The following is a 15,059-nucleotide window of genomic DNA, read 5'->3' as shown; positions in this document are numbered from 1 at the left end:
CCACAATGGCCACACGCAACAACCGTGACGTGATGCGCAGAGGCCGAACAATCTGCAGAGTCTGTTTATTGGTTATTTATGTGACAACAATGGTTGGCGTAAACAGGTCTTGACGACCTTGGGCCATCTCTCTTACAACGTCTTGTCTGTGAGTAAATATCGGCAGGATAAATATAGCGCAAGCAGCCATACGCTACCGCATTTACAGAATAGACAGGACAGGAAATGTCCCTTTTGTTGAGAGCTGGACAGTTATTTTTGTAACAGTGATTATACAGACCGACGGCTCAAAACACACGACTACGTGTGACAAACAGCAAATCGTACCATACAAGTACAGATTGCTCCTGTGTTGCTGGGTCATTCAAATAGATATGACCCTCAATAAAGAGTAATGCTGGATATTCCATGTAGAAAAACTCAACTTTAGTGTGTGGTGGGGAATATATGTTGTACATTACCTGATAGAAGTGAGGAGAAAAATTGCCATGCTTCCTTTAAGTAGGTGAGCTACCTCACAACGCTCAGATGTAACAAGAATGTTACTAAGAATTGGAAAATGGGCCAGTAATCTAACATAACCTGGAATGCTAAGCAATTAATACAACATTTAGGATGAAATGTATGATTTTTGTCTTTTAATACTGTGAAACCTCCGAATACAAATTTGATTGGTTCCAAAAGATGCATTTGTGACCAGCAGGAGGAGCGGATGGGGAGGGGGGGTCTTTTTAAACAAGACGCACCAGAACACGGAATAGTCCACAATATTTTATTTAAACAATTTCATTAAAACATTTCTTTTTAAAAAACATGGCTTCAGGCCTACTACTCTGTCCCTGGAAAGGAAAAGGGATCATGTGAAATAAAAGGGGCAATTTGAATTATTCCAAAAAAAATAAATGAACAAAACATGCAATGCAAAAGAAAACAAATTAGTAAATCAAAACAAAAGAAAGCAAACTCATTAGTAAGTTCAATAATAAGCAAACAAACTGCGAAAGGAAAAAACACAAACACTTCAAACGGTGGAACAAATCGTGGTTGTCCAATTTCAATGCCTTTTCAAATGGGACCAGAGGAGTCGTGTCCCGCTCGCTCAGCCTGTCCAATCAGCAACAGGTTGCCTTCAGAGCGGCCCAAACAAACACCGGCAAGACAGCAGAGCGTCCAAGCGCTGCAACTCCAAAACAATCCTAAACCAAAAAAACTCATTAGAAAACCTGTGGATTCAGGTAAAGTAAATTAAAATCTAAACAGGTAGCTTATCCAGGAGTGGTACCACAGCCGACCCAGGGAGAGAGCGGATCAGCAGGCGAGGGCTAGATGGAAGCCGCACGCCGCAACAACCTCCAGCTGCAGCCGCTAACGCCAGCAGAGCAACGCTGCAGAAACGCACGGCAGGTATAGCACCAAAACCTAACCACAATCCCAGCCACAGATGATGCAAATGGCACTTACTATTCAGATGAGCGGATCAAGCACACCAGCCACTTGGGCAGCCGTCATGTAGTAGGGGAAACAAAGACACACACACCTCGCAGCGGCCTGCTCACCCATAAAGCTATTTGCCCCGCCCACCAATCAACTGCACGCTACTTGATACACCTGGTGCACATAGTTGGGAGGGTGGAACACCATCCCACCACACATTGAATCTTGAAGAACAGAATCTATTACTGATTCAGTGACAAAACATCTCACAGGTAGGTCCTGCAGTCAGATGATTTTCATGAAGCTATTTACATAATTTACAATATTTTCACTTATGCAGTCAAGATAACCCTTGAGCTTTTCCCCCTGGCTCCGAGGAACCCAGCGTAAATCGCTCTGAGCATAAAACAGGAAAAAAGACAATACAGACATTTTATATTTTGCTTTTTCGTTTCAACACACCTCACAGAAATGTTGTTCAATAACTCTTCCGATTTGTTTCAGCTAAATGAACCTCAAGCTGCACTTATCAGTGTAGTGAGACACTTGTGGAAACACACACGCACACAGGACTGTTTTGGTCACTCTGTATAGAGACTGAGGGTGTGTCTCATCCAGTCACCAGAGTCTCTCTGTCTCTCACTCCTTCCTGTCTGTCTCGTCCTCATGTCTTCAACTGACACATCATTGTTTCTGTCAATCTGTGTGTATAGTATGTTCTCATACACAAAGTATATGAAGAATGTGTATTATGTGCCTATATTCTATACTCTCTGCCTGTTATTGTTTCTTAAACAAATGTTTCTGTTCATTTTATCTGTATGTCCCTAAATAGCAGCAAGTCTTCTAAACTATGTTTCCTTACAGGAAGGGAATGTATAATTCATTTTATGAGTTATGTAGTAGTTAAATCAGTTTAGGTAGATAAAATCAATGTGAGAAGACACACTGAACCAAAGATGTTGAGATAAGCGCCTTTTTTCTAACAACAGAACTTGGGACCTCTAAACATTGACTTTTCTCTTTTTGAAGTGCTGCATAGGCATGAAGAGCAAAAAAGCTGCGAAGGCCAGTGGTATCTATAGGATTTCTTGTTATTCTTTTCTGCCTTAAAACACAAATTTGGGGGCCTAAACATGTTCAAAAACTCACCAAACTTCACCCAAAATTATCCCCTGTGTGAAATTAAACGTGGAATCAAAAATGGGTGGGGCCAAACGGCTCTACAGCACCTCCTAATGACAGACAGGACAAACTGCACTCTGTAGAGATTAGAAACTTGCTATGTAGATACACACGCCCCTCCCCAAACCAAGAGGTATGTCCTGAAGTGTACAGGGACGCTGCAACTTTGGGTCAAAGGGCAAATTTTGACCATTTTTGCTGTTTACACACATTGAACCTTAACAAACTCCTCCTAGGGATTTTCAGCTATCGGCTTCATCTTCGGTCAGCATGTAGGTAAGGGATGAGGGATTAAAAGTTATCAAAATCTTGAGTTTTTGAGTGTGTTTAGGTGGCCAAGTAGCAAACTTATCATACTCGCCAAAGCCAGCAAAACAATATAATTTTTACTGAGCTTGAAAAATCTTTCGAATCATCACTTCACAGTCACGCATTGGTCTGTCACATTAAATCCCAATTAAATAAATTGAAATTACTGGATGCATTGTGATAAATTTGGAAAAATAAAAAACCGAGTGTGAATAATTTCTCCAGACTCGGTGTGTGTGTGTGTGTGTGTGTACTCTTTGTAGGGCTTCTGATCCGATTGGAAAAGGAAATCCTACGAATATAGAGCTTCTGTCAGAGTGTGCCCACCCTCGTTAATCGTCCTCATTATGAGCACACTCCAATCTAATGAGCCATAATAACACCCCCTGATAACACCATGATAGGTGGCCTCTTTGGACTCGCCAACCTTTGATTGGCTGCCTGAACGGTGGTGTGCAGAGACTGATAGGCCATCAGAGGGAGGGTGGGCTGGGCAGGCTGGCCGCTGGCCAATGGAAGTGGTACGACCCAGAGGAATGAAACGGACTGACAGCGGGCATTTTTCTGCCACAGAGATGAAAGACTAATGACGTACACTGTGTGAGTAAGGGTGTGTTCGGGTGTATAAACATTGTCAGAGCAACTGATTGATCTTTTTATAAGACGTATATCTTTAGCATTAAAGGTCAACATAATTCTGTGTCAGCAACCTTAACACTGGACCTCTGAGGAGCATAGTGATGGGACCATAAGGTGGAGATTGTTTTTGTTGTTGTTGTTGGCTAGAAAGGAAGGAGCCATTCTAGCCGATGGAAAACTGGTGAAAGTGTCCAATAAAAAATGAGAACAGGTGGAGATTTGTCTTAGAAACAAACAACAAACCTAAACAAAAACAGCAGGAGCTGCGATGGAGTGGTTTAGACCAAAACGTCTTTATGTTTTAGCATGGACCGTTCAAGGCTGATATAGATATAAATCATCCTGTTTAGGATGAGACAGCTGAAACAATTAATAACAAAATGCTTTATTTTATTATTTTATTCAAAAGGCCAGGACAGCATTTTGAAGACTCTCAGGAACTGAGAGTGAGCTTAAGCAGAGAAAACAGACTCTTTATGTCTTCCAGCATAAGGAGAAGTTTTACTTTCTCATCAGCATTACACAAATAATGTCTTGTCCACTTGTACTTTAAGTTACCAAACTTCAGACTGCTCAGAGCTCCCCTTTCTAAATGAGTCCACAGCTCTCAAAGCACAAAAGCTTAAAGTTCATGATTCTCCATCCAACACAAGACTTAGACCAAAACCCAACTGAGCACGATAAATTTATAGATGCTCTTTATGACCTATTTTGAAAGGAAGAATGGGGGAAAAAATAAATTTCTACATGTATAAAGCTGGCTGATAAACCCCAGGAGACTGGCAGCTGACTCAGTGGAGACTTTGTCTTGGTCTGTCACATAAAATCCCTATAAAATACACTCCATTCAGAAGAAGTATCATCAAACTGTTTAAATAAATACTTAACTGGATTGAACGCATTTGCAAGGCACTACACTGTTTGTTAGATGTGTGTAAAATTTTTTAGATGCTGCAACATGAAAGAAACTCTATATTTATTTTTGTACAGCAGTGGTGCTGAGACACATCCCAGAGTCATAACGGTGTCATATATTACAGCTAGGTCAGAGGTCATAGCTAAGTACATCAGGTTATGCACTGCTAAAAGATTTTGTACCATAAGAATAAAAGACGAAAAAAAACATAAAACAGATTAAACCTTCTTTAGTACTGATAAAAGGGGGACAACCTCTGAGAACGTCACAGAGCAGTAAGCTTTGTTTGCAGAGGAAAAATCTTGAGTTATGGCACCATTATTTGTTTGGGGTGAGAAAAATGCATTTGCTGAATTAAGCTCTGCTGCCGATTTTGTTCAGTATAAAGTATAAAACAAAGGCATTTTTTTCTGTACGATGTGAATTCAAACCAGAAAAAAAGTGCAATATTCAGATTTTGTTTTCCTAAATTTAAAACTTCAACTAAAAGGCGATCTCAATTCTGACTCCTGCTTTGATTTGATTTCAGTTTCACGGTTACAGCTGTTTGAAATTGTCTCCTGCATTTCTTAGGGGGAAATCATTGAAGTTTCCCAGCAGATTGCCAACATTTGGGAGCAACGTGGCAGTTTTGGCATACTCTCTGCGAGCTCAGCTACACGTGTTCAAGTGGATTTTCTATCTTTTAAATGAAACAGGAAAAAAAAAAAACATCTTTCGTCATCTCTCCTCTCCCTTGAGGGCTGCCTGCCCCTGCTTTCATCCGGAAGCCTGGGGGTAAGAAACTCAGGAAGGGACAAAGAGGAAGAAAGGAAGGGATGAAGATGATGCCAAAAAAAAGGTGAAAGTAGCAAAGACGGATTTGGAAGCATATAGTGAATAGGAAGACATAAAGACAAAAAAAGATGTAGGAATGAAACGAGTAAGAGATGACGCCGTGCTTCATGAATGAGCATCAGAACTTTGGGTTGTAAGATAGGATGAGAGACAAGAGCATGCTTTCTACTTGCCCCCTCCCTTTCCCATTTCCTCCCTTTTCATCTGCCCCAGTGCCCCTATATAACCTCTGACACAGACCATGCCTCAGTCAAAGTTGTGTGCAGCAGCACAGGAAACTGCAGCTATCTCTCTGCCTTTGCGGCACCAATATTTGAGCTTCACTTGTTTGAGTTAGTTTTCATATCCAGTTGGAGTTCTGGCCTGAGGAGCTTCCACCAGGAGAAGATGCTGAACCAATTAGCCATCATCTTGCTGTTCTTGCCGCTGGTGCACAGCGCAGGTAAGAACCATAGGCATCACTGGCTGTGACTTTAGTACCGCTTTTTCTGTTATTAATGTGTTTTGGCATGAAACAGACCTCTAAAAGACTGAACCAGCTGCAGTAACGTTTAGATGGATGAGGAGGTCATACATGTTAGCAGGAAATAATTCAGGAAACATCCAATATGTAATTACACAGCGGTGAATGATAAGACTGCTAAACGCACCAGACGGATGCTACTCTTGATGAGCTAAACAGTCTCACTCATTGAGTCAGGATATTACTCGTTTTGAGTGAATTTGTGTGATGGAAAAATTTTTTTTTTATTAAGTTCAGTTTATTTAAACTTTTACACCCAATCTACAAAACAATGCTTTTCTTGTGTTCAGGTCAAGCTACAAAACTGGAAATCATTTTAAGTAAGCAAGACTTCCAGGTAGGAGAAGAGATGTTGCTGGTATGTAAAGGTAAGCGAAACTTTATTAGACTTCCGTCCGTCCGTCCAGCCGTAAAGCTCCTGATCCATTCTTAAAATAGATGTTCACCCGCTCTTTTCTGTCGTCCCATCCTGTCTCCTGCAGCCACAAAAGAGGGAGACATGACATGGCATAAGGGAGGAGAGGAGATTGATGATGAAGACATCGTCTCAAAGCTGGACTACACCACCTCCAAGCTGCTCATCAAGAAAGCCAGCCTGTCTGATGGGGGCACGTACACCTGCATGTTTGAGTCTGAAGATGGGCACAAGGTGGATGCTCAGTCAGTTATCTATGTCTACGGTAAGTCGCTGCACACACACGACAAGCTTGACCTTGTGGCATTTTCAGCGTTTAATTTCATTCAGATTGAGTATTTTTCTTTACCTGTGACGTGTTTTCTCAGAGGGTCCGTCATTTCATGGCACCACCACCTATCATGAGTTTCTGGAGGGAGCAAACGGGGTGGTGCCGTGTCTGGTGACCGGGCAGCCAGCGGTGGACATTGCGTGGCTTAAAGATGGAGAACTAATCCCTTCTACACGTAAGAGCTATAGGACCATCACCTAGAAAACGTTTTACACCGAAAAAAATGCTTTGTGGTTAGTAATTTACAACCAACTCAGAATTCAAAATATCCTCTTATTGTTGTATTTCTTTAATCAAAAACTGCCATGCTGCTGTTTTTGCAACATATCCTGAAAATCTCTTCAGTCAAGTAATCTAGAGCATCAAGCATGTTTGTTAAACAGGGGCTCCAACTCATGGAGGGAAATGAGTTTTCGCGATGAAACTCATTGTTCTTCTTAAAAATAAAAATGACACTTTCCTCATAACTTCAGCATGACATATGTACCACTGTTTAGGTAGAAAAATAAAATAAAATCAATGCCACTCACCAGTAGAGGGTGCTATGACAGACATTAGTGCGCTCTGAATTCTGAAAGCACTTTTGAACAATAAATCAAGCTATCGGCACATTTATGCCTAAAGGTTGGATTTTTTTTGTTTGTTTTTTGTTTTTTTTGCATCACAACACAGCATAAACCTTTAAATGAAGCACCCGTGCTCTAGAAAATGTGCACATTTTACTTAGAGACGCAGTTGAAGAGAATAAAAACGGATCATTTTTGATCTTATGAAAAATTTGAATGTTTTTCCAGTTTAGTTTCAAACTTTTAAGAAACTTTAAGCTAAAGACACCTAGCATAAAAAACTGGAGTTTCTGTCAGACACAGACCGGCTCATCTGAGAATATTTAAAGAGATTTTGTTTGTTTTTTAGAGAATATTGGAAAATGTTATTATGGCCTTAGTCGAATTATAATAATAGATGTTTTTGTGGATATTATTATCAATGAGGAGTGCAATTAGTTTGAAACTGTTTACATTATGTTGGAAGTAAAATGCGAGGGCAGTTGCAGGTTTAGCACTGGGGGTAAAGTAAAACTTGCTGCCATTGTTCAGTACTTCCTTTTCCTTTTGCATCAGTCACCATTGAATGTTTCTGAATATACAATGTTGTGTCTAAAAACCTTCCCATCTCTCATATTATCTTAAAAATGACGTGTGCTACATTAAGACTCATAAGTCATACTGTAGTATGAAGTTTTGTTTTGCTTACTAGAGGAAGAGTCTGATCAACTTTGACCAGCTGCAGTAACGTGATTAAAAATAGGATGTGAATAAGCTGTTAATGTGATCTTGTCTGGCTCCTTTTCTTCAGCTGGAGTTCGTGTTCGTAAGATGTCCGACAACACGCTTCATATTGAGAAAGTGAAAAGGAGCGATGCCGGGACGTACATCTGTCAGGCCCAGATCAGAGGGAGAGCAATCTACAAGCAGCTTCCTGTTTCTGTTGTCGCCAACGGTTAGTCACTTCTTTATGGTATCCAAAGGCATACAGGACCATTACAAGTAACTCAGTCCTATTTCATTTTGTAACTTCATTTAACAATATGTCTCCCACTGCAGCTCCTCCGACTGTGCATATCAGAGAAGAAGTGAAGAAAGTGATTGCTGGGCCTGAAACCAATGTGTCATTGCTGTGTTTGGTTGATGGTCTGCCGAAACCCAACATCACTTGGACTCTGTAAGCCACCATTTTCTTATATTACTATATATACATATAAAAATTACTTTGAATACTTGAAATTCACATGAATTCTTTAAAAGCCTAAGGCTTTGATTACAAGATTGGATTTTTAAATGTCTAGTTAATATATTTCTACTAACAATTTGCTTTTATTTGTAAGGTGAAACCTTTTTTTTTTTTTTTTTTTCAAAAATCAGCATCTTAAATGTACAATACTAGAAGCCTTGAACATTTACTTTTAGTTGTTTCATTATAACTTCAAAAAAGAGACAAAAATATCTTTGGCACTCTGTTGCCAGTTGAGGAATACTGAACATTTCTGTATTTTTTATGCCTTTTTATAAACTTCTTTCATGTGTCCTCCCTTTGCCCCCAGTTGACTGCTGAGTGTTAAACTATTAATCCCTGAAAAAAGACTTTCACTGATGGTCAGCGGAAACTGTCAGTCTGGCGTCTCTCGGCCGACTCTAATGTGTCTCAAAGAATCATCGTTGCATATGGGCTGCAGTGTATTTAGCATATTTACTCAGAAGTTTTAACTTACAAATGTAAATATTTGTAAGACAAGCCGCCCAAAGGTTGCAATTCAGACAAGGAAAGAGTATGTTTTCTGATCAACGCTGACATCAAAATCCAATGTGGCCGCCCTGTACGTACAACTTAATGATTGCAATAGAAACAGTTTTAGACCGTTTGTACAAATTTCTGCATTAGTTTCACTCACATTATCAAGTTAGGCTTAATTACTTATTTTAAGTTAGAATAATTTAAATTCTTGAGTCAGATTCTTGTTTGTACAATTCGTCAAATCGTACGAACAAAATATGTGAAAATGCATTTTATCAAACATCGCACTGATTTCTGCTCACAAGATATGTTTGGAAGAGACATTTTTCCTCAACCATTGCAAACTATCAGTTGCACTGAAATCACCATTTGCTTTAAAAACATACAAAAGGCAGGTCAATGTAAGAAACTTCCATCTCAGCCACAACACAAGATACAAAAAGCATAAGTTAAGATGGGCCGAGTAAAGAAAAGGCAGTTTTTCTGTGTTAATATTCTGCGTCATTATTTACTTTTTTCTCAAATTTTCTGCCTCCGTCTGCTGGTTTTCTTGTCGCCTACAGTCACTGACTCCACACAAACAGGACATGAAACCATTTTTTTATTTTTCATCCTAAGGCCTTTCGAGTTCGATCCGTCCCGCCACCTCTTCAACTCCGACCGCAGCCAGCTCACCATCCAGTCCGTCGTCAGGGCCGACTTCGGGGAGTACGTCTGCACGGCCAAAAACAAGATCGCTGAGAGCAGCGCTACGTTCATGCTGCATGTCTTTGGTTGGTTTTCACATTCCGTCAATTAGTTTCTCCCATTCTTATAGAGTGTACTGAAGCAAGATGATGATTCTTGTTTTACGTACAGAGTCTCCAGAGGTGTTTCTCTCAGAAGATCAGCACAGTGTGAATGTGGGTGAGCGTGTCTCTGTGTCCTGTAACGTGACTGGTCACCCGCAGCCTGAGCTGCACTGGATCAACAAGCAAAACGGAGAAGAACTGGTAATGATGCTCAAACAGTGACTCTTAAATTGCGTACACAATACAATACAAAGTTTTGAGATGCAAAGATTAGACATGTGTAAATAATTTTTGATTTTTTTTCTGCATAAACATAGTTCAGGTGAAAAACAAGCAGGAAAGAAGATGTCCTTAAAAACCCTCGATGCACAAACTTGAGCAAATATTTTGTTGACGCAGCTGTTAAATTTAATTTCAGTCTTCTTCAGTTCATATCGACCATCATTATAGTTAATCAAATTAACCTGAGCGAAAGTTCAGCTGTCCATTTTTCTGATATTTGCTCATTTGCAACCCTTATCATAAGCCGTAGTTTGCAAAGAGGTTCCAAAGAATAAAAACTGAATCTAAACTGCTGTAACAAAGTTTTAGTTTAAGGTTATGTCCATAACCTGCCACGCTATTCCACGTTTAACTTTCCCCCCTGCTTCAAACAGATGTGTTTGTTTTTCATTTAAAATGTACGGGATAATTGTCCTGTACAATTATGCCGTAAGAAACAATTTGTTAAAGCATTTGCCATGGCCTCACTATTTTACATCTCAGAAACTTTTCCACTGAGTGTCTATCCCTTCCAGGGTCTTTGTTACTTTTCAATTTGACCGTCATGCAAAAACTGAAAAAGGTTTTTGCCTTTTATTGTAATTCCTCACCTTTAAGTACCTGTATTTTTAATGTTTGAACCCTCTCCGCCAGGATACCACTGGTCGTATCCAGGCAGTGGGTGGCATGCTGGAGATTGAGGAAGTGATTCCCTCCGATGGCGGACGCTACTCCTGCATGGCTGTCGGTATTTCTGGAAATGCTTCGAGAGATGTCGTAATTGAGAGTAAGGTTTCCACTTCACTCGGGCACGTTTCCCTCTCGGTGATCAACGTGTTTCTAGTTGACATTATTTCTGTGTTGTCTTGTCCTCCTGCTTGCCCTCCAGCCCAGCCCGGGCCGCCACATTACCTGACGGTCACCCCGGGTCCAACCTCTGTGCTCTTCACACTCAAATCCTTCCCCATCAACGGAGGAGCACCGATCAAAAGTTTTGTTCTGCAGTGGAAGAAAAGTGAAACGGATAAGTGGGAGGAGTCCATTGTTGCAGCTTCAGGTGAAAATTTGTGCTTTTATTAAGGTTTTGTGGTTGTAATTCATGTTTCACCTGTAGTGATCCAGCTGTCTAGATAATCCGGAACCTTCTATGTGCTTTTTGTAGATGTTTTGGCTATCACCAACCTCAAGCCGTACACCAAGTATATAGTTCGTATGGCAGCCATAAATGATGTGGGACAGGGGCAGTTCTCAGTGGACAACACGGTTCGCACTGAGGGAAAACGTAAGTTTAATCTACTGCAACCAGCCATCAACTTCAATGTACTTTTATTGGATTTTATGGGATTGCCACCAGAAATCCTCTTGACTCTGATAACCCTGAATGCAAGTTGTTGTTATCGGAAATCGCCTAATTAGTAAATAGAGAAAAAAACATGTTAAAAAGTTGGTAGCTTGCTGGCTAGTGTTTGGACATAAAAAAATAATAATAATAAAAAAATCGATGTTACTAACAGCAATGTTTCATCTTCGTTTTCATCTGCCATCCCTGGTTCTTCATGTCCATCTTTCATTGAAATCATCATCCTAACATCTTCATGTCGTCATTCTCTGCCGCCCGCTGATTCCGCTCACATCACCTCCTAATCTGCTGTCCTCCCTTTGCAGAAGGTAAAGTTCCCATGCTCTTTAACAAAAATAAAAACCTGCAAATGAAATATATTCTAATCATATAGTAAATCCCAACGTTTTGAGTTAATTGTTATAAGCTACAGCTAAATGGTTTCCCCTCCTGATTTTAGGTGAACCAGACAGTCCAGCTTTATCCACAAGTCAGGCAGTTGTGGAGGGAAACTCCTTCTCTGTTCCTCTTCAACAAATTGAAAACGGTGGCTCTCCTCTGCTGCACTTCAACGTCCAATACAAACAGGTGAGAGACCACGTGAGCTCAAGTCTACCTGTGTTATTTCCTTCCGTCCTTGTCATTAATTCGCTTGTTGCTCCCCTTTTTATCCAGGAAACAGAAGAGAGTGAGTGGGAAACACTGCAGCTTCCCTCTGATGTTAATTCTGTCAACCTGAAAAACCTCGCCTTCGGCTCAGACTATCACCTGGAAGTCAGAGCCATCAACTCTAATGGCTCCTCCGTCCCTGCAATGCTCAACTTCACAATTGCAGAACAGCCTGGTGTGTTGCCTCTCTTTTTCTACGTTACATGACACACGTTTTGAGTTAAAGATAATAATTAAATTTATCTTTGTAATGTTTTTCCTCTGTCCCCGCAGTGAGCAGCAAGATGACCAAAGGCACTGTGGTTGGCATCGTGATATTGATCTTCCTGCTGGTGTTCCTGGCAGTGGATGCCACCTGCTGCTACAGAAACCGCTGTGGTCTGCTTATGGCCGTCGCAGGGAAACTGACCAGGTGGAAAGACCCAAGCCTCAAAAAGGTCGAGGAAGGAGAGGGGACAACTAACGGGTGAGCAGCAGTCTGGACGACAACCATCTCACAGATTCTCTTTTGCGAAGAACCTTCTTCTAAATATTCCTGCATATTGTGCGTGCAGAGATGTAACACTGAAGGGTCTCTCCAAACCCAGAGACAGTATTCAGCAGTCAGAGGTTCAGACGGTCAGCAAAGAAGCCGGTCAACTCTCAGAGGTCACCTGCGACAAAGTTCCACTCACCAAAAATGAGTAAGTTTGTTCTCCCAAACGCCAACAAGTTGCATAAATACAGTATGAACGTTATGAAAGGTATTCATAGTCTTTTAACGTTTTGGTATTTTTAAATTTTGTTATTGAGTGTGATTCCATTACAAAGGAAAGTGCTTCCAAACTAAATTAGTGGCATTGAATTTTAAAAATGGGTTTTTTTTCTGTCTCTACTTAACAACCAATCATTTTAAATCCATCACAGTGAATTCCAACAAAAATACTTAGAAGTTTGTGATTGTAATGTGCTTAAATGTGAACAAGTTAAAGGTATAAATATCTTGGCACTGCAGGCTACAAAGCAGAAAAGAAAATTGGAATCATTTTGCAATTTCAAATTGTGTTTTGTTTTTATCTTTAAACGCTATTGTTTTTTGTTTATCCACAGGAGATTACACCCCACAGCTAACCTGTGAGGCTTTCTAAACTAAAGAAGAGAAAAACAAAAGTTTGCTACATGTTGTACAGAGATCCAGAGCAGAAGTCAGTGGATCCCAGCTGCTGTGGGAGAAGTCAAGCACTCAGGAGGAAATGGACGGATTTGAACTGATGGTGATAAAACTGAGCTCATCCTGCACTACGTGCCGTTAGCCTGGCTGTTAGGCTCAGTTTTTACACTTGTTTGTTCTTTAACAGGGTAATAATGACGTCTGTGTTTTACAGGGTAATAGTTTTGTTACTGTCTAATCGCTGTAACTGCGTTTGTGAAAGAAAAACAGTAGCATTTACTTGGCACAACATATGTTCATTAGTTTCACAGACGGAACTATCGTTTTGTCGTTGATAACTTCTTTATTGCTAACATCGTGTCGGTGAGTCCAGCAGGAGTCAGCAGAATGGATTAAATACCGTATTATTTAACTGTATGCTACTGAAAATGAATGTAAACAAACTCCTGATAATATTTATTATTTTCTAACGTTACATTTATAGAAGTTAATTTGTCTTATTTGGGTTTAGAGACGTCCAACACCATCTTTAACTTTCTTGCCTCGATGTGCTGCTGAGCACTTTTCTATAAAAACGTCTTGGAAAGTCAGAAAGTTTGACACTTGTAGTTAAAGAGAACTTCAAAAGTTTTAATTAGCCACTTACAAAATGTATTTTGTTTTCTATCAATGCTGCAATATTACCAACAGTAGATCAGCAAATCAACAGAACAGTGTTTAGCTTTTCTTCTTGTTAATTATTCTAACAGTGTTTTTATTTTTTTTTTACCACTGTACATTGTGTATACATTTTTTGTGTTTCATAGACAGCTTGGTGTCTCATTATATGAATGTTTTCTGCATGTTTATTCAAATAATATCAAAAGTGAAGAAAATCTTTTCCTTTTTCTTCTTTCATTTTTTAAATCAGTATTTTATCCCTACAAACAAAGTGTGTTGAGTGAAACATGGCAGTGGCAGCACTATAATGTGGGGATAATTTTTATTCTACTGGCCAGGAAAAGTTAGTGAGACTGAGGAGAGCAAGGCAGACGTAACCTGCAGCCGTGATCGCAGACACAGGCAGCTCAAGCATCGTCTCAGGGGGGCTGAATAGTTTGTTTTTAGATTTTTGCTTGTAAAATGTTTGCAAACCCTGAGTTAGTTTTCCTTCATTTTCACAGTTGTGCACAGCTTTATGCAAGAGTGGCATTTAAAATAAATACACTGAAGTTACAACAGTTTCCTGCAAGGCAGTGCATGGCTCATTGTGCTGACCAGAAACGAAAGTAAGCAATCATTTCTACAATTAGCAAAATGTTGCAGTATACGTATAATATACATAGTTGGATTGTAGCGCCGAAGGTGGTGTGGATGAGACACAATTTTACATAAACTACAAACACTTAAAATCCTCTTTCCAAACACGCTGAGCTCATGTTGGTCTTTTGAAGCAACAGCCTTGAATGTCCTGAGGAAAAAACTGATGCTTAACTTTTTTTGTCCTAAAACTAAACTTTGTCCTTGTTTACAAACTGGGATAAACAATGAATTAAGTTTGTTTCTTTGAGTTTGGACTCTTTGAAATAGATAAAATCAGTTAAATAAATGATTACTAAGCTCTAACCAGATGTGGATCTGAACAAGCCGTGTCCTACTTCCCAACCTCAAAAAGAAATCCAAATGTGAAAACAAGAAATGAAGATGTGGTAACAACCGCAGCACAGGAATAATAACATCAGTTCAGCTACAGACATGACCAACCCCAGCATTAGGATGGTTTTATCTTGATGACTGATAATCCAAACTAGTGCATTAATGAATGGTTGACATTTTCTCGTGTAAAAATACAACATTTAGTTATAACAGCCTATCGTTACACAGACACCTCACTCAGCATTTCATAAAAGCATTTTAAGTTATCATTGTTTATGTTCCTATGTTGCGTTTATGTTCCTGAAAATATATTCTCAAAATCACCCAGTTTTC

The 15,059-nt window shown here is 39.8% G+C and overlaps 1 protein-coding gene across 1 annotated transcript; it reads left to right on the top strand.

The window, feature by feature from the left end:
- The first annotated feature begins 5,589 nt into the window (after positions 1-5,589).
- On the top strand, positions 5,590-14,306 carry ncam3 (neural cell adhesion molecule 3). Its single transcript, XM_032555878.1, has 17 exons — positions 5,590-5,762; positions 6,134-6,211; positions 6,326-6,523; positions 6,627-6,764; positions 7,946-8,089; positions 8,194-8,311; positions 9,500-9,654; positions 9,740-9,873; positions 10,588-10,720; positions 10,823-10,990; positions 11,096-11,215; positions 11,599-11,601; positions 11,733-11,872; positions 11,948-12,116; positions 12,215-12,407; positions 12,496-12,624; positions 13,031-14,306. The coding sequence occupies exons 1-17, from the start codon at positions 5,708-5,710 to the stop codon at positions 13,056-13,058; spliced, it is 2,103 nt and encodes a 700-aa protein (XP_032411769.1). The 5' UTR covers positions 5,590-5,707; the 3' UTR covers positions 13,059-14,306.
- The last annotated feature ends 753 nt before the right edge of the window (positions 14,307-15,059 follow it).

Source organism: Xiphophorus hellerii, chromosome 3, assembly GCF_003331165.1.
Source record: "Xiphophorus hellerii strain 12219 chromosome 3, Xiphophorus_hellerii-4.1, whole genome shotgun sequence".
NCBI lineage: Eukaryota > Metazoa > Chordata > Actinopteri > Cyprinodontiformes > Poeciliidae > Xiphophorus > Xiphophorus hellerii.
The sequence above is the reverse complement of the archived record's forward strand: the minus strand, read 5'-3'. Positions and strand labels throughout refer to the sequence as shown.

What these genes read in the sequence shown, in the direction of transcription:
- ncam3 (XM_032555878.1), top strand. Translation starts at nt 5,708, where the DNA reads ATGCTGAACCAATTAGCCATCATCTTGCTGTTCTTGCCGCTGGTGCAC. An exon ending in AGCAAAACGGAGAAGAACTG is followed by an intron (nt 9,874 to 10,587) that starts GTAATGATGCTC and finishes CCTCTCCGCCAG; the next exon opens with GATACCACTGGTCGTATCCA. An exon ending in GGAGAGGGGACAACTAACGG is followed by an intron (nt 12,408 to 12,495) that starts GTGAGCAGCAGT and finishes TTGTGCGTGCAG; the next exon opens with AGATGTAACACTGAAGGGTC.